The following is a 20,376-nucleotide window of genomic DNA, read 5'->3' as shown; positions in this document are numbered from 1 at the left end:
TGGATCAGGGTGTTATTTCGAATTTAAAAACATATGATTTACGAACATTTGCTCAGGCATTGTCTGCAGTAGACGATGAGAAAAAATTTTACGTTAAGAGACTTTTGGAAATCTTACATTATTTACCACACAGCCCTCAACCTTTTTAAACATTAAAAAGGCCTGGGCAGAAATTAATAAAAGTTGTGTAAATGGTGCATGGAGGAAAATATGCATACGGCACGTAAAAGACTTCGAAGGATTTGAAAAAGACAAACCCTATGAAGACATCACAGATAAGATTGTAAAGGTTACGGGGCTACTTCAGTTGGAGGTTGATGCCAAAGACATGGAGGAGTTAATAGAGGAAGAAGAGAAGGAATTATCTAAAGAAGAACTTATTGACTTGCAGGCAGTGATAGTAAAAGAAGAAAATGCTGATGAAGCTCAAGATGAACCAGATGAGCCGAGATCTTCATCACCAGAGAGATCGCAATGGCATTTGGTGAAATTGCATCAGCAATGGCAAGGTTTGGGAAGATGGATCCTGACAGTGAATGATTCTTAAAAGTTAACAGAGGGGTGAATGATATGCATGCATGCATGCTTGCTTGCTACAAAAAATCTATGATGAAAAGAAAAAAGCCACTGTCCAGTCATCTATTAATGTTCTTTCATAAGGTTGAGTGGCCAACCCCTTCTAAATCTCCACAGCCCTCAACCTCAGCAGTGCTGTACTTATCAGCTGAAGACATTGATTCTGTCAATGATGCTCAAGAGGTAAAACTTGCTGATGTTATGCCTGTCTCCTCTCTTTTTTTGTAATTTTATAACTTGCAATTTTTTTTTTAAATTGCACACTTTTGTAATTTTTCCTGCGCACGAGATAAAAAATTGAATAAATACAATAAATAATTCTATTTACATGTTTGTCAAACATTTTTTTTTTTATTCAATCAATTCAGCGAGCACAGTTGCGAGTGCTGCATAAGCATGGAGAAAATTCCGACTTATGTAGCGTTCCTGTATAATTTCCTATGTTGATTTTACTTCTTAGAGATTAAAAAAAATAAATAAAGATAATCTAATATCAATCATAAAGGTGATCATAATGCAGTGAACAGATAAATAGAAGTTGTTTAGTTTTAAGTTTGATTTAATGTGCCATCACACCTTTAATTTTTACTTTATTTCATTATTCTATTATAGATATCAACATTAAATATAGTTGGAGGCAGGGATAACTTTGTGTGGAAAGGCCATGAACAGCTAAATATCAGAAAGGATAAAGTGACCTTTGAATCTGGCTTTCATCCTGTAGTTGTAGTGCAACTATCACCTCCTGCTGCTGTGACTGCTCTTGCCTTACATTCAGAATGGGGCTTGTAAGTATTATCGGTAGTATATCAATACCTATTGCAATGGAGGGTTTAATTACTTGATTGTGTGTTCATTTAAGTATTGGGATAATACATTTTTTTTTTTTTTTTTTTTTTATATAATGACAATATTAATATGCAAATTATTCACCAAACCTTGTAATCTGCTCATACAAGTTATTAGATTGTAAGCATTATTTCAAACATAAACACAGTGTTTCTTAATCTGGCATTTTCACATAATTGCATAATACTGCTGGTGTTTTTTTCTTTTGCTTGGAAATTTGCCCATATCCAACCAGACAAGGAGGTAATTATCCCTTTGTATAAGGCAATGGTCAGGCCACACCTTGAGTACTGCATTCAGGTCTGGAGGCCTCATTTTAGAAAGGACGTAGAGTTACTAAAACGAGGACAGAGAAGGGCAACAAGATTTGTTTTTTTTTTTTATGAAAACCCCAAACACAAGAAGTATTAGAACCTATAGTACTCAGTACCATGCTTGGGTTGGAGGTTGAGAAGATGAAAGAAGATATTTGTTGACATTAGACTTGAACTTCTGTAGACTGTAATTTTCAGGAAATACGTATGAAGGAAGGCTGTTCCAGAAAGCAGCAGTTGAATGAATAAACGAGGAAGATAAAAAGTTGGTTTTGTGAGTTTGAAGTTGGACAGTAAATGGATGTTGGCTGGTGGTGGCACGTGTTCGGGCTGTTTTGAAAGAGAAGAGTGGGAATTATAGAAGCCAATTCAGAAGAACAGTGCCCATGGAAATATCTATAGAAGATGCATGCAGCAGAAACAGAACGTCTGAGACAGTGTGTGTGTGTGTGTGTGTGTGTGTGTGTGTGTGTGGAGAGACTGTTAGAGATGAATCATTAATTAACCTAACTGCCCTCTTCTGAATGGAATCAAAAAGCCTGAAAGAGGTTTTGGGGGCACCACCCCAGATGCGGGAACAATATTCCATGATAGGGTGGATTTGCAGTTTGTACAGATCGAACAGCTGTTTGGAAGAAAAGTAACGGTGAGAGCGAAAGAGAAAACCAAGTTTTTTTTTTTTTTAGATGCAGAGGAAGCAATATTTGTAAGGTGCTTGTTCCAAGAGAGATTAGAAGTCAGGGTTATCCCCAAAAGAGATATATATCATTTTACCTAGAAATCAGAGTTCTTTTTGCGAGATATAAGACAATACTGAGTTTTCAGAAGGATTGAGATCAAATAAGTTGTCTTTGCCCCACTGGAGATCGGCATTTAAGGAATTGGTAGCAGATATTCAATAAGTTGAAGCTGATTGAGCAGGGCAAGGTTTCTCAAAATGGAAAGTGGAATGCAATGTGCTATCATCGGCAAACCTATGGATAGGATTTCCAGTCAATGGAAGAAGGTCATTAATATACAAGAGGAAAAGAGTGGGGGAAAGAACTGTACCTTGGGGAACACCAGCATTAGCGGAGAAGTTAAAAGAAAGAGGCATCACCCTCAGTGAGCAAACCGAGAGAAAACTGAATAACCAATTACAAAAAACAGTTGGCAAACCATAAAATGGAAGCTTGTTTAGAAGACCTTTATGCCAAACACAATCGAAAGCCTTTGAGATGTCAAGCAACTGCTTGTGTTTCACCGAAATTTTCCATTGAATTTGTCCATAAATGGGTAACATAAGCCAGAATATCACTGGTGGATAGACACTGACCGAATCCATACTGGCAATCTTTGATTAGACAGAAGTTTCTAGGGTAGTTTAAGAGTTGGCGGTTAATTGATTTCTCCATTACTTTAGAAAAAGAGTAGAAGTAATTGCAATGGGACGATAATTGGATTGGAGGGATTCGTCACCCTTTATGAGCAAATTTCCAAGCAGAAGGAAAAACACCTTTGGAATAAGAAAGTGAAAAAAGGCAGCAAAGAACAGGAGTAAGTTCAGGAGCACAGGTTTTGAGAACAAGTGGAGAAATACTATCAGCACCTGGAGCTTTCTTAGCATCAAGATTTATCAAAATTCTTCTGAAAACCTTTTGACCGAAGACCACAGGAGGCATTGAATGGAGCGTGTTAGGAATGGTGGGAGGTGTTTTACCACGATCATTAATACATGAGTTGGAAGAAAAATGGGATGGTAGCAGGTCAGCTTTATCCTTGGCTGAAGTGACAACAGAACCATCTGGTTTTGACAGAGGTGGGAGCAGAGATGGGCAAATGTTGTGGCCAATAGCTTTGGCAAGAGACCAGAATGCTTGGCTACCATTAGGGCAAGAAGCAAGTTTTCTACTCTTAGCCTGTTCAAAATCTAGTATGGTCTGATTAGTAACTGCTTTGCAATTGTTGTGAGCTTTGGTGTAGGCAGAAAATGAAACTGAAGAATTGGAAACAAGCCAATTAGGATATGCAACGTTCTTCTCTTGAATAGCCTTAGCAAATTTATTGGAAAACCAAGGTTTAGATAAAGGACGAAATTTTAAAGTGGAGTGTGGAATAAAGGATTCCATTCCTACAAGAATAATTTTACTGACATGATCTGAGCAAACGTTGACATCAGAAGTTTTGAAACAGTAATCCGAGCAAGGAAAAGAAATCTCGTAGGTCGTCCCATTTTGCATTCTTGTAATGACAAACAATAAGAGGTAAAGCCATGAAATAGACTCCATTGGAGAAGAGACAATCACCAAGTTGTGATCTTAGGTGCCTAAAGGACCACTCACTTCGACCGTGTACTTAGAAGGGTTGTTTGTGAGAAAAAGATCAAGCGTGTTGGCTGTATGGTTAGGATTGTCCAGTATTCTTTTAGGTAAATGAACAATCTGTGCAAGGTCATTAGTAATTGCAAATGGTTAGGATTGTCCAGTATTCTTTTAGGTAAATGAACAATCTGCGCAAGGTCATTAGTAATTGCAAAAGCCTCAGCATCTCCACCAGCTGTGTTAGTGTGACTAGAAAACGGAGCCCAGCTGGAGTTGTGAACATTAAAATCGCCAAGGAAAATTACCTCTGTTAGGAAAGTTGGACTGGAGAAAGTCAAGTTGCAAAGAGAGGAAGTCAAAGAGCTCCAAGTGATTAGTGGAGTTGAGAGCAAGGTAGAGACAGTAGATGAATTTGACACAATGAGGTAGAGAGATTTTTAGCCAGAGAAGATCGAAAAGAGGAGATTCCAAATTACCCAGTCTCTGACAGGGAATATCAGAAGACATATGCACAAGTACCACCTTTGAAGTGAAAGGAATTGTACAGCGAATAATTTGGGCAACTGAGATGAGCAGTAGTTGAATCAAATGATAACTGAGATTCTGTCAGAAAAAGTACATGGGGTTTGGCAAGAAAGCAAGTGGAAATGGACATCGTTGAGATTAGAATTGAGACCACTTATATTTTTAACATGAACTAGGAAGTGTTTGGGAGGTTTAGATCTTTTCGCAGATAAGCTTGCTCTATTAGTTTGACAATTCATGGTGTATTCAGTAGTAAGAAAAAGTGGGGGAGACATGCTGTATGAAGTAATGATTTCGGATATGGCATACACATGGTAAGAATATACCCAGATCCTTGACATAACTTGGCCTCGACAATGCCCCCGCATACACACTACTCTGACTCCCTCCAGTCACTATCTGTCAGAGTAGAGGTAGCAATATTATGCACTAGCTGATCCGGAAGCCTCTTAAAGAGTTACTAAAAGGTTCGGTCCAGTGTACTGACTAGCGGCTGGCCTGCGAACACCGTTTTTTGCTGTACCCTCGAAATGTAAACTAATAATATTAAGAGTAGGAGACCGGCAGAATTACTTAACAAGTACAGGTCACTGTTGAACAAAAGCCGAGAATTAGGGTTGAATTTGAAAGTGTCTGCAATTCTGCCCAGACACGATAGGAGGGAGTATATGAGGAGAGCCTTGTCGATCAATTCGGCCCTGGAAAGATTGTGCAAGGCTCAAGGGGTAGAATTTTTTTCAGCCTGGACTGTACTTGTTAACAGGAGAGATTGCTTCTACAGGGATGGGATACACTTAAATAGAAAGGGTGCAAGAATATTTGCTGATGCTATCGAGGCAGTGTTAGGTGGGTCGGAAAACTGCTAGCTTGGGGGGAGACAAAGACCAAAAGATTGACAGTAGCCACTGGCAGAGGTGAAAGAGATTCTTGCACTGCTTCTATTAGAATGAGCAGAAGCCTGAAAAACAAGATGCATGGTATTTCAGAGACTGCTGGGAGCCATTGCGGTACAAGTAAACACATGGGTTGTGTTAGGGTAGCTAAGAATAGAAACAGGTGCAGGTATACTTGCGTGTACACCAATGCTAGGAGTTTAGTAAATAAATTTGATGAATTTGAGGTATTCCTCAAAACATCGAAGGCAGATATTGTTGGGATATCAGAGACGTGGTGTCACACAGATATAAGGGATGCAGAACTGCAATTTGGGGAGTACAACGTCTACAGAAAGGATAGACAGGATAGGAAGGGGGGAGGGGTTATGCTATTAGTTAAGAAACACATAAAAACCAAGGAAGTGAAGCCAGTCGACATCGCTGGACAGTGCAGTGTTGAGTCAGTTTGGTGTGACATAAACATTGGGAGATCAAAATTGAGAGTAGGAGTGTGCTATAGGCCTAATGACTCTGATGAGTATAATAAGGAACTGTACAGGGAAATAGAGTGGGCCAGTAAATCAGAGAGTCTTATAATGGGAGATTTTAATTTCCCAGATATTGACTGGAATTTGGGGGCTGGTTACTCACACACTAGCAGGGCTTTTGTGGATTTATTGGATGATTGTTTTCTACATCAGCATGTTCGGGAGGCAACTAGAGGGAGTAATACTCTTGATTTGATTATCAGCAGTGATTCTTCATGCATTAAGAATCTGCAGATAAATGAACCACTAGGTGGCAGTGATCACAGTGTGCTGAAGTGGGATTTACTCAAAGAGGTAACTACCATTAGGGGTAAAGGGAAGGATTATTGCTTCCGTAAAGGCGACTACGATGGACTGAGACAGTATTTAAATTCTATACAGTGGGACCAACTGATGATGTTACCAACAGCAAATTCAAAATGGGAAGCATTCAAAGAACTTATCTTGGAAGCTACTAGGCTTTACATACCAACTAAGAAATATTGTTCAAGGTTCAGGCCTAAATGGATGTCAGATGAACTAATGAGGCATATGGCAGAGAAGAAAAATGCATGGGATACATACAAATTAACACATGACACAGAAGCCTATGATAGATACAAGTTGATATGCAACCAAGTTACAAAGGAGGTTAGGCAGGCGAAGGCAGATTACGAGAAATCCTTGGCAAGGGATGCAAAGAAAAACAGCAAAGAGTTCTTTACTTATGTAAACTCTAGAAGGAAGGGGATGAATCAGATTGGTCCACTTGATATTGATGGGTCAACTGTTGATGATCCTGCTCAGGTAGCTAACAAACTAAATGAATATTTTGCATCGACATTCACACATGAGGAATTATTCAGCGAGGGGAATGCCAGAGATGTATTCAACTCTAGCAGTAAGCTACAGAATCTTGAAATAACTGGGAGTAAAGTGGAGGAGAAACTGTTGAAGATAAACACAAGAAAGGCACCCGGGGTGGATGGGATCTATCCAGTTATATTAAAGGAGGCAGCAAAGGAAGTAAGCAAACCCTTAGCCATAATTATGAGAGCTTCCTTGGACTCAGGGGAGGTACCCATAGACTGGAAATGTGCAGATGTGACCCCAATTCACAAAGGAGGATCAAAGGCTGACACAAGTAATTATAGACCTGTGAGCTTAACTTCTGTTCCAGGAAAATTAATGGAGGCACTGGTTAAAGAAGCACTGCAGGATCATTTAGACAAGACTTCAGTTATAGCTCAGACACAGCATGGTTTTGTTAAGGGGAAGTCTTGCCTGACCAACTTGATTGGTTACTATGATGCAGTCACAAAAGAACTGGATGCAGGGAATAACTTTGATATTATATACTTGGATCTTAGAAAGGCTTTTGATACTGTTGTACATGGAAGACTGCTACACAAATTGGAGCAGTGTGACATTGGAGGCAAATTGCTGCTATGAATAAAGGGGTGGTTGAGGGGGAGAAGACAGAGAGTGGTAATCAATGGACACTGCTCATCGTGGACTGATGTTATTAGTGGAGTCCCTCAGGGCTCAGTGTTGGGTCCATTATTGTTTTCTGTATTTATAAATGATATTGATGATGGTATGTCAAGCTTAATGTCCAAGTTTGCAGACGATACAAAGGTTGGCAGGGTTGTCAAGGACACTACTGACACTATGCTGCTGCAACAGGATCTGGAAAGGTTGAGCAGATGGGCTGAGAGGTGGCAAATGAAGTTTAACATTGACAAATGTAAAGTACTACACATGGGAAACAGCAACCCCAGAGCAACGTATCAACTCTGTGGTACTACACTGACAGTGGTGGAGAATGAAAGGGACTTGGGGGTGGTTGTGCAGGCAGATATGAAGTTCTCTGAGCAGTGCAGGCGGGCTGCAAGAGTAGCTCATGGAGTATTGTCAATGATATACAGGAATTTTTCCAGCAGGGATAAGGAGGTGATTATTCCATTGTATAAGGCGATGGTCAGGCCACACCTAGAGTACTGTATACAGGTCTGGAGGCCTCATTTCAAGAAGGATGTAGAGCTGCTGGAACGAGTACAGAGAAGGGCAACAAGATTAGTGAATGGAACAAAGGGGTTCTCTTACGAAGAAAGGCTTAAGTTTTGCAAATTACAGTGTCTGGAGACTAGGCACCAGCGAGGTGATCTGATAGAGGTGTATAAAGCCTTGAATGGTTTAAGCATGCTCAATGCTGATGGGATTCTTCCTCTAGCTCAGAAAAATCACCTGAGAGGGCATAAATTCAAATTGAGGAAAGACAGATGTAGGATAGACGTGCGGAAATTTGCCTTTAGCCAGCGGGTGGTTGTTTGGTGGAACAGACTTCCATCCCTTGTGGTGGAGGTTGATAGCCTAAATAAGTTTAAGGCTCAGCTGGACAGGTATTTTGAACAAACAGAGGGGTGAAGTGGAAGTGGGTTGTTTTTTTTTTTTGGCTGATGCTGCGTTAGCTTGCTTTCTTGCATCAAATGCCTCTACTAATGCTAATGCTAAAGTATTAGAATGGCCAAATTACACAAGAAAACAGACTTATTCCAATGATCTATGTAAGGAAGATTGGATCTCGCTATGATGTTCATCATAACCTCAAAAGTCATCAGTCATACTGCATGATGGAAGAGATGGGGAAGGGTTGACCAGAACTTAGCTCTGGAGACTAAACATGGGTTCCACCACTTCAAGCCTCCAATAAGCAAAGTGGTGGTATTGCACTGGTTGATGAGAGTAATCTACCACTTAGTATTGCCTGGTAACACAGAGGGGTGGCATTTCTCCATGTGGTGGGGATGCCACACCCAACCCCTGCTTACGTTGGTTCACACTGTGGTCACCCACAGTATGCTTGTGCATGGAGGTTATACCCAGGATTACTAACAGTCCCACCATCGTGAAGGTGCAAGCAGAGGATTTGGCTGTCACGGACTGTCCAGACTTTGTCAAAATTAGGTCCACTTGACTTGAATGTCACCCGAATATCAGTTCCATTAGCGTTTTAGCGTTTCCAGGTAGCATGTACAGCTTGTCTGGCATATCTGAGAAAATGTCTGTGACAACATCAAGGACCTAGCGGTGTGCTTACAAAGAAAGGCTTAAGTTCTGCAAGTTGCAGCATCTGGAGACTATTCACCTGCAAGGTTATCTGATTAAGATGTATAAGGCCTTGAATGGTTTGAGCAGGCACAATGCTGATTGGATACTTCTGCTTGCTCAGTTTAAGAACCGAAGGGGGCATAGATTAAAATTGAGGAAAGACAGTTGTTGAATAGATGTGGAGAAGTTTGCCTTTAGCCAGCAGGTAGTTGACTGCTGGAACAGACTTCCATCTCTTGTTGTGGAAGATGATAGTTAAATAAATTTAAAGCTCAACTAGACAAACATTTGGAGGGACTGGATGGGGGAAATAGGAAGGTTTTTTTTTTTTTTTTTGGCTGATTCTGTTATAAGCTTGTTTTCTTGTATTATATGCCTCAACTAATGTTAATGCTAGTTCCAAACCTTGGTGTTGTAAATTTATCCACTGTTCAAATAAATCTTTTAAGAAAAGGACTTAATTATAATCTGCCACCGACACGACTTCCAAAAAAACAAATAGTAGTTGAATTTGAATACGGTTTAAGGAACACTAAAAATAAGGAGGGATTAATACAGCTGATAAATAATGTTATAAATAATTCTAAGGACCCTAAGATACCCAAATTATCAAAACAAGAAAGAACCTGATTACAAAACTTAAAGAAAAATGATAATATTGTAATACAGAAAGCGGACACGATGGTTGTCTTAAATAACGAGGATTACATTGAGAAATTGAAGAGCATCATATCTGATAATTCCACCTATCGATTGGAAAATAGAAGTACGTTCGATAACTAAGAAGTACGTTCGATAACGATAAAAAGATTAAACAGTTCAATAATACTTTAACGGAATATAGAAGAAAAGATTATATTACAATGGCGACATTAAAGAATCTTAAAGCAAGAACTAACAATACCGACCTTGTTTGGACAAGTTAAATTACATAAAACGGGTTATCCAATTAGACCAATCGTTTCCTACAAAAATTCGGCTTTTGTGTCTTTAGTGTCTTATTTATATGCAATCATAAAACTGTTACATCGTACATTAAAATTTAACATAAAAAATTCCAATTCTCTTTTGAATACATTAAAAGATATAAAGTTAGATAATGAGGATAGGTTGTTCTCCCTTGATGTTGTCTCACTGTATGCTAATGTAGATGTTAAATATTTGCTCGACACATTATGGGATTTGATCGATAGTAATGCAATAATGTTAAATTAAACCAAGTTACCTATAGCTGAAATATTTAATTTAATCAGATTTCTTATAGAGGCTAATTATATTGACTTTCAATCGGATATTTACAGACAAATTTTTGGCCTTCCCATGGGGCTTAGTGCGAGTGGTTTAGTAGCTGAAATTTATCTCAATACTATTTGTATTCTCAATGTATTTACAATTACACTTAAATCCGTATATTCCCAGGTTAACATTTTATGGTAGGTATTTAGATGATATCCATGTTATTTCACATGAATACAACGTAAATAATCTTATGAGTTCTTTTAATAATATACACACTTCACTTCGGAACAAGAAAAATCAGGTGAGAACTCTATAAACTTTCTTAACTTTATGTTAAGAAGGGTTAACGATAACATACACTTTAAAATATATTGGAAACCTACTAATACAGGAAAATTTCTACATTATTCAAGCTACCACCCTTTTATGTATAAAAGGAGTGTTATTTTCAGCCAATTTCACAATGCGTATAGATATAGTTCTACACAAGAAACCTTTAATGACGAACTCAGGGAACTCACAACTAGATTTTTAAACATCGGATATATGCTGGGTATAATTAGGAACATTCAACGACAAGCGAAACAAAAATTCAAATCGGTTCCGGTGATTAAAAACACAACACATAAATATTTTATTAAAGTTCCTTATGTACAGCAATGGTACGAGCAGTATTATTAACATTTTAAAAAATACAGAATTCAAAATTGAGGGCAAGGAAACCAACCTGTCTCTAACATGAAGCAAACCAATATTGTCTATAACATTGCTTGTGAGGAGTGCAACTCCTTTTACATTGGTTTGACCCAAAATTATCTTTCGATTCATTTACAACAACACAAGGCATCTGCGAGGGCTAAAAGGACAGGTGCATCTGAACTTTCCTTTCACGCCATTCAGGAGAACCATGTTTTTCTGTTTAATGAAGCTAAAGTAATTAATTCACAGAAAGAATACATAAAACTGTTAATAGCTGAAACACTTGAAATGAAATTAAACTGTTGTTCTATAAATGTATGGAGACCATATACTATTTCGGACTCGTGGACCTTCACGCACATGTGTGAATAGCATGATTCACATTGGTTAATGGTAATAATCTTGTTGCGATGCGCATATTTTTTAAAATATAAGAGAGTGGATATTGTTTTTAACTCGTTACTTCTTGTGAGCACGGTTTACAACCAAAATACATGTCATGTATTAAGAAGTTCAACTTTAGAATATTTTAATTATGGTTTTAATTTAATATAGTTTTAACACATTTTGACAATTGTCTTCTCTTTCTGGTCTACCAATGCTAATGGGTTTAGTTTGGGGTAAATGGATGTACATCGGCTGCACTTGGCTCTTCCTTGGTGGCAGCTGGCTGACTATGTGAATTGAAGACAAGTTTAGTTTTTTATCATATCATATATCATTCAACAATCCTTCAGTAGGGATATGTTCGCGGTTTTAAAGATTTTAATACTTAATGATTTTATATTAAATTAATCGGATTAGTTTGATGTGAGCATCGGATCAAGATTTCCTACAATAAAGGTATATCAGTCTTATATTTAAACAAGGTTAATTAATACGTACTGTAATATGTACATACTAACTACTTGATATTTCTCTTCCCTGACATTTTGCAGGGGGTGGTTGTAAAATTTAAAATAGTAAAAAAGATAAGCAATCAATAACAAAGAACATGGCACGCACAAATTGCAACTAACATGATACGCGTAAGTGAGATACGAAATAACAAGTTTATGAAGCCTAAAAAATAGGAATGAAGAGAAGATTCTGAAAATTTTATTTTTGTTTTTTTATATGATTTAAGATTTCATAGTCATTTTACCATAATAACGAAAAAACCCACAGAATTTCATCTATCAGTATTATTGCAAATGCAGTAAAATCGAGTTTATATCTACTTTACAGATTGCACTAATAAACTGGGAACTGCAAATTGTTTTTATTGTTTTATGGTTGTGATCTCCAGAAATGTGCTTTAGAAAATATCACAAAGGTGTTCAAAATTGATTATTCTAACAGAACATACGACAGTGATGAAAGTGTAGTGCATTTTAATAATTCCTACTAACCAGTAATCATGTTAACCAGCACATATTTATTTCATTTTACAATGGAATGGGCTTACATTTGTAAACGTGTTGGCTGTGTGTTTTGTTTTTGCATCCTTTAGTTGAAGTCCTTTAATCAATATATTAGTTTTAATCAATTTTTTAATCAATATGTACAATTTCCATGATAAACATCACCTTTTAGAGAGATAAATAGCTGTTATATAGTGAAAATTTCAGTTTTCAAGGTCTTAGAATGGATTACCAAAAAAAACAATGTCATTGGGTTCACATTACGATATTATGGTATCTCTGGAACGGATTAATATTGTAAAGTGGTGGTCCACTGTATAGTGAAATAAAAATGTGAAGACAGGTGCTTTTTTTTTTTTTTTTTATAGCAGGCAGAGTCATCCCTGTAATACTCAAAAATTAACAGAAGATTTAAGATCATATATCAACAGAGAAAAATTAATTGGAAAACCAATCTACAATATGGATGAAACAAGTCAATTGTAAGATGTTACATACATAAACAATGGCAAATACAAGCTTAGCCTATAGCATGAAATTCAAAAAAATCCAAAGAGAGAATCATGGTAGCTACCTATAGCAATGCAGTAGGAACTCACAAATCGCCACTTTTTGTTGTTGGTAAATCAACTAATCCTAGAACTTTTAAAAATATAAATTGTTCATTTTTATGAACAATTTAACCACCACTCACAAACATTATTTAAATAATTGTAAAGAAACTCTTGAAGAAAATAAACTTTGTTATTCCTTGAGTGGCATGTTGCATAGGTAAACTGTGTTATTTGAAAATGTTAAAGCACTCAAAACCTAAATTGGTATTATTATGTTTATTTCTGAATTGGAAATATGTACATACTAGGGTCAAACATTTTATGGTACTTTCTTACCATTTCTTCAATGAAAGCTGTCTTTGCAATATCACCATCACTAAAGATCTCTTTTGTCATAAGAATTTTCACAAGCTTTTAAAAATTGTGTTAAGCACTCAAAACCTAACAATGTAGGTTTTGAGTGCTTAACACAATTTTACATTCCAGTTATAAGGAACTTAAAGCAGGTTTATACCAAAAAATATAACATCCTGATGCAACCTGTGGATTGGAAGGGGGCTCTGTAGTGTCCAAAGCGACAACATAGGTGAAAGTTTTTGAATTTGATTTTGGAAAAGATAAAAGACACAAATATGGATTTATTGATATCTTTTAACAATCAATGATTGTTAAAAGATAGCAACGTCAAAGATGTGTTTACAACATAATGCTAGCATGGAACAAAATTCCAAATGCAGTTCCAAATTTACTAAATCTTGAAGAAAATTTTGGCTTGAGGTTGGCAATGCTAGTGAAGGTACTGAAATACAAGAGATAATATAGAATGTAGTTTATTAGCTGATTTCAGGCAAATTGAAGGTTGAAAGATTTACAGCAAGAAGAAGAACAACAATAATGGATTCAGTGATGGTTTCCAACAAATTGGTGAGATTTGTCAGAAAATGAAATTATGAAGGATACAGAAATCGTACGCACTGTGATGTACGATTGATGATAAATGATGATTGATGATAAAAACAGTGTGTACGATTAATGATAAATATGAAGAGATTAAATCAAATGAAGCAACCAGAAATGCCTTAGATATAGTTTTTTACATTATATTGATTGTAATACAAAAATTTCTCCTTCAACATTATATGATGGTATCAACTGAAGAGTGCTGATGATTTGCATGGATAGTACTGAAGGATTCTTTTCAAGAATAACTTGGCTACCTCTTTTGGCATATTTATTTTTTTCAGTGCTTTGTGCACTGCTTCTGCATGCATCTTGCATTGCTTTCTTCTTTATTTCTAAAGTAACATTAAGCAGCAGTAATATTATCTGTCAGCTTTATAAACTCATCCACACATTATGGCCGAAGAACTTGCTTGGCTGCAAATATATCAGTCATGTGTCATGTTTCTAATTGAATTCACAAACTTGGCCAGTATACTAAGTTCATGCTCCAGTATTCCTGAAATGCCTTAACTGCATTTTTCTGATTTTATTTATTTATTTACTCTAGTTGAAATATACAACTTCACTCTGGGACCTTGAAACAAGAGCTTCACAAGAGCACACATCATTTAATAAGCCCATCCTTTAAGTGTATAATTCGTTCATTTCTAGACAATAAGTTTAAATGAGTTGTGATAGTTTCAAACTTGTTTGATCTTTTAATTAGAGCTATGAGTAATCATGTGTTTTATGTAACTGGTAAAGTACTGTGTGATGGCTTTATATGTAGTCCACTGGCAGGAAAATGAACCCCCCCCCCTTTTTTTTATTTATTATTATTTTTTTTAATTTCAGGAATTGCTTCTTTACAGATCTACAATGAATGTGCATATATCAAATATTGTGTGAAAGCTGATTTCTTCTTTACATGTGGTTGAATAAGTCATGTTTATTTTTGGCCACCAAGTAGTTTAACTTGTAAAGTATGATGGATATTTTATTATTTAATTTAATTTTGATTCTGTTCCTTCTCTTTTTAGGGTAGCTGCAGGTACAGCTCATGGATTTGGACTTTTTGATTACATACAGAAAAAGTCTGTCATGTCCAAATGCACTTTAAATCCACACGGTTAGTAAAATATTAATTATTTCTTGCTAACTTCTTATTTGAATAATTTTTTTCATCTTATGATGTAGACTAATGTAGCTATACAATAGTTTATCATTCTTTCTTTATTATAGTTTAATGGTTAACGTGTTTAATGGTGTCTCATTTCACATTTTTTTTTTTTTTTTTTTTTTTTTTTTTGGTAACCTGTTGTACACCTTGTATATTTACAGTGTTTGGAGCAATTAGATATGGTTTATGAATAAATGTTAATGTGAAAATTGTCTTTTACATTCTGTGCATACCATTGTCTAAATATACCTTCCATCTATTTACTTGTTCATGATAGCTGTTTCTGGGAAACAGTCCAAATTGAAACCATGCAAAAAAGATAGGTTTATTAGTTAAGGTTTTATTAATTGTTATTAATTAATAATTGATTAACTAATAACATATAAAAGTAATTGTTTTTACTTCACTTCACATGCATTCCCAACATAATATGCATTCCACTTTACAATCAGTAATGTGTGAAATGAATGTGTATTTCAGGCTCTGTAATTTAATGAATTTAAAAATCATAGTATATTCAATATAATTTAGTTTACTTATTTCTTAATGATTTTAATAACTGAAACATGTATGTAATGTTTCTGTCATGATTAATATTATGCAAATAGCAATATAGCCACTCTCCGGCTAATGTAATACTTTGACTTATGGAAATTCGACTTTATGTAAGTTTTTGCTGGCCAGTGAAAACTTAAAAAAATTGTGGAAACGTATTTTGCATCCCGTAGAAATAAATGGAGGTATCGTGAAAATATCATGTGAACCCCAATAACACATTGTTTTTTTTTTTTTTTTTTGGTAATCCATTCCCAGACCTTGGAAGTTGTTGAAATTTTCACTATATAACTAAGCTATTTATCTCTCTAAAAGGTCATTTTTATAATGGAAATTACTCTACACTTTCATTGTTATCATATGTTCCATTATAAGAATCTATTTTGAATGCCTTTGTGATATTTTTCTAAACACATTTCTAGATGTCACTACCATAAAACAATTTGCACTTACCAGTTTATTGGGCTTTACTGCTGTTAGTGCAATATATTATAAATGGGTAGTAAACTCTATCTTATTACATTTGCAATAATACCAATAACTGGAATTCGGTGTTTTTTTTTTTTGTTTTTTTTTTTGTAATCTGCTGACCCAGTGTACAGTAACCTGTTGTAAGTTTATTCATTGTAATTTCTGGTCCTCCATTTCTGCAGAATATCATTTGTTACTTGTTTGGAGAGATATGGATTTGAATCCCATCACAAACAGTAAGAAATAATAAAGGCTTTTTCTTCTTGCTGTTATTCGGTCTCATTCAGAGTTTCTTCCATGAGTTATTCTGGGTATTTTCAGCCTACATAATCAAGTGGTCCAAGAATATGTGTACAGACATAGAATATGTTAAAGACCATATGAACTGGTGTGCTATGACCAAGTGATCCATGTGCCAGAATCCTCCAAATAGCCACTTAGCTATTTAGTTTTATCCACCGATTTTTAGCTGTTTAGGTTTTATGTCAGTATTTTATAATTAGTAACTGAATGTCACTGATGTATAAATACTGCTGGGATGAAGAAATGCATATGTATAAACCATGTATTTATATGTACAATGAGTTATTGTCATACTTATTTTGTTGTCAAGAGGACAGGGACAGAAAGGAACAGAATTTGATATGGGCCGATATTATGCTCATTATTTAACAGGAATAAAGTTGTTTGAAAAGGGATAAATGAGTGTAGGAGTTTGAATTCAAATGGACAATTTTGAACTGGTCAGAGAATTTTTATGAAAAGAGAACACATTTTGAAAGCTGTATGTTGTCCTTGAAACTCTTTAGACAGTAATCACAGGATATGTCAAAACCCAGTGTCTTGTATTGAAGGATAAAGCAGTTGGAAACCCAGTATAGAAGGTTAATTGAAGAATTTTGTAGATGGATTAGTGGGGATTAAGGAATTGAGGTGATTGTTAATTTTTGCTCTTGTTTGGCTTTACTGGATAAATATCATCAACAGACCATGGTAGCTTATCAGTTGTAATGCATTGTTCGGAAGTTTATCTCCATTTGGTTTATCTATTTAAATTTGTATCTAAAAAGGTGTTTACTTAAGTTAGTCTGATTCCCAGGTGTTAAGATAAGATACTAACTTCCTGTTTCAGATAATGAGAATAGTTGATTTGCAGAGGTCTAAAAATACTATTTAGGCATACAGTAGTCAAGATAAGAAACAAAGATAGGTAATCCTAGTTGCTATTAGAAGATTTTCTTGGAAAGTTGCAGAGGTGATTAGGTTTTTTGTCAGCAGCATATGCAGAGATGTGCTGCTGCAAAGATTACAGTCAGTAGTATTAATCTATTACTGTTAATAGTATTAATCCATTACTAGTAAGTTTTGTGGATTTATTGGATGATTGTTTTCTGCAGCAGCATGTTCTAGAGGCAACCAGAGAGGGTAATACTCTTGATCTGGTTATCAGCAGTGATCATTCGTGTATTAAGAATTTGCAGATAAAGGAACCACTAGGTTGGCAGTGATCACAGTGTACTGATGTGGGATTTACTTAAAGATATAATTACCATCAGGGGTAAAGGAAAGGGTTTTTGCTTCTGTAAAGGTGACTACAGTGGTCTCGGCCAGTTTTTAAATTCTGTACACAGTGGGACTAACTGCAAATTCTAAGTGGGAAGCATTCAAGGAATTAATCGTGGAAGCTACTAAACGTTTTTGTTTTTTTTTTTTGGCTGATGCTACATAAGCTCATACGCTTGCTTTCTTGCATCACATGCCATGATTACTATATTCATCCGTGTGAAATTTCTGTGGTAACTGAGATGTGATTGTTGGTGTTGGATGGGGAACTTGCAAGACAACTCCTGAATGCTTCTCAGTGTGTATGAGAGGTTAGTGATGGCAGTAACTACAACCATGTTAACCTTTCTCTTGGGCTAAGATAGTTGTTAGATTGTTAAAAAGAAGTTCTGCAGATAAGGGAGAGTGTCTTCTCACTTATTTAAGGAATTATTGAGGCAGTTAGACAGTGTGTGTTATCTGCTCGTGTATTTCCAGATTCTGGAGGGAGACTGATTTTGTGATTTATCCATTGCTGAAGAAGTATGGCTGAATGATGAATCTTACAATATGTTGACCAGAAGGGAGATTCAGAAGTACTGTTTTGGCATAATGCACTTATCTCTAAATTAAAGATTTGTTTTCATAGGGAAGGCTCTTAAGTTGGATGAATTGAAGAGTAACTTTGCTTGCTGTTTTGATGCATATGGTTGAGTTATCTGTCTGCTTTAATTGATTGGATGTTGGTCAGAATCCAATATTTTATTTGTCTTCAATTTAAGATGATTTTTAGTTTCAGCAAAGTGCTTTCTTATTTTTATGAATGTAATTGACTAATGTACCTTACCAAGTGGAAAGATTTCGATTTGAATCATGGAGTGTGTGGTTTTTTTTTATGAAAGCAGATACACACACACACACACACACACACACACACACACACACACACACACACACACACACTGGCCAATTTATTAGATACACCAACCTAATTGCAAGTAGCACCTCCTTTAGCCCTCAGAACAGCTTCAAGTCATTGGGGCATAGATCTCATGAGGTGCCAAAAGCAGTACACAGGGATGCTGGTCCGTGTATCAGTGGCATTTGAAGAGTTTCTGGCCAGAGTATTAAGGGTTTATTTGAGGGGGGCCTGTTAACATATTACTTTTCGACATGGTTGCCTTTTGAATCAGTACACTTTTGCGATAAATGCTACAATGCATTGATTCCAGCTGTAGAGTAATTTTCTCTTGGGCCTCCAGGAATGTATCCATTGCAACAATGATGTCACTGTTGGTGGAAGAACGAATGCCAACCAGATATTTTATTTATTATTATTTTTTTTATTTATTTATATATTTTTTTCAGATTAAGAAATAGGTGGAAGTCCAATGGTGCTAGATTTGATGAATATAGGGGATGGTCAAACACCGGGGGCTCACATCTGGTGAGTATGGGCTTGGCAAACCCAGGGTCCTGAGCTAGATATCATCATTCTTCTCTTTCTTGGGATTCTTTTGTACTTCTCTCTCTCTCTCTCTCTCTCTCTCTCTCTCTCTCTCTCTCTCTCTCTCTCTCTCTCTCTCTCTCTCAGGGGGTAACGCGGGAATTTTTTTTTTTTTTGGCTGGTGCAGCATAAGCCTCAGGCTCCCTTGTACCATATGGCTAATAATAATAATTTTAAAGCCACCTTGTGCAGTGCAGCCATGGCAATGACAGACTTGTGAGAAAGTTTTTGTTTTCCTGGTGGAACAAGACTTCTTTGCTTAGTTTTTCTTGGCATTTGTCTTTGATTTTGTGCAAATGCCTCACAACATCTGGAAGGAATTAATTTGGCATTCTTTCCTCTGTGTCATCCATGATCACAAACCTTGAAAGGAAATTTGCTGGATTGGCTTACATGATGCAAATGTTCACATGATGACAACTCTTGCATTTTTGATCTGCTGTCAACAACTTTGGGATCAGTCATGCCAACACCTTTTTATCTTATTATCTTAAGATTATCTTATCTTATTATATGGTACACACATTCAGATGTTCAAGATGTTGGCAGTGCACCGAACTGTCACTGGTTGATCACTCATCACCAGATCATGCACATTGTTAACTTATGGAGAGATCGATGTTGCTGATCTTCCTTGGCGCCTCCGTGGGCAGGAGCAGTAGTGCATAGCACACACTTCTTGATTAGACCGGGGTTCGAGCCCGTGACCACCAAATACGGAGGATGCGGAAAGGTCAGGGAATGACCACCGCATATCCCCGGAGCAATATGGCCTTAGTTGCTAATGCTCCTAAAAACCAAATAACAACAATAGCTGATCTTCCATTGCATGGTCATCTTCCAGGCTCTTCCTCCCTTTCTTAAATTCTGCTGCTCATTTAACCATGGAATAGGAAGGGTAAGCACCTCACAATTATTGGATGACTGCGTGGTGACTGATTTTGTCCATCATTCCTTTCACACAACTTTGTTGGCTTAACGGCCTGTAATTAAAAAAAAAAAAAAAAAAAGTTACTGAAACTGCATGATACTTGAAGGGTCACTATTTGAAGTGTTATACATTAAGTACAGAAAAATGTACCACTACCCTTTCCTACACAACCTTGAACTTTTCAAATGCCTTGCAGACTCATTTGCACATATACAGTTGTATTAGATAGGATGGTGAAACATCCCGGCTATAAACACTTGTTTTGCCTCATTACAC

General features: G+C 36.4%; 1 protein-coding gene across 1 annotated transcript in view; it reads left to right on the top strand.

Annotated features, from left to right (window-relative positions):
- Nucleotides 1-20,376, top strand: part of LOC150076780 (lethal(2) giant larvae protein homolog 1-like) — a 227,416-nt gene that overhangs the window by 90,232 nt on the left and 116,808 nt on the right. Inside the window, exons 9-10 of the mRNA XM_090386649.1 lie at nucleotides 1,189-1,364; nucleotides 14,955-15,043. Of these exons, the coding sequence (XP_090242775.1) occupies nucleotides 1,189-1,364; nucleotides 14,955-15,043 (265 nt within the window). The remainder of the gene's footprint in view (nucleotides 1-1,188; nucleotides 1,365-14,954; nucleotides 15,044-20,376) is intronic.

The sequence above is a fragment of the Mastigoproctus giganteus genome, chromosome 12, assembly GCF_048544385.1.
Source record: "Mastigoproctus giganteus isolate SK-2022 chromosome 12, ASM4854438v1, whole genome shotgun sequence".
Classification (NCBI taxonomy): domain Eukaryota; kingdom Metazoa; phylum Arthropoda; class Arachnida; order Uropygi; family Thelyphonidae; genus Mastigoproctus; species Mastigoproctus giganteus.
Note: the sequence above shows the minus strand (reverse complement) of the source record. Positions and strands in the feature narration are given on the sequence as shown.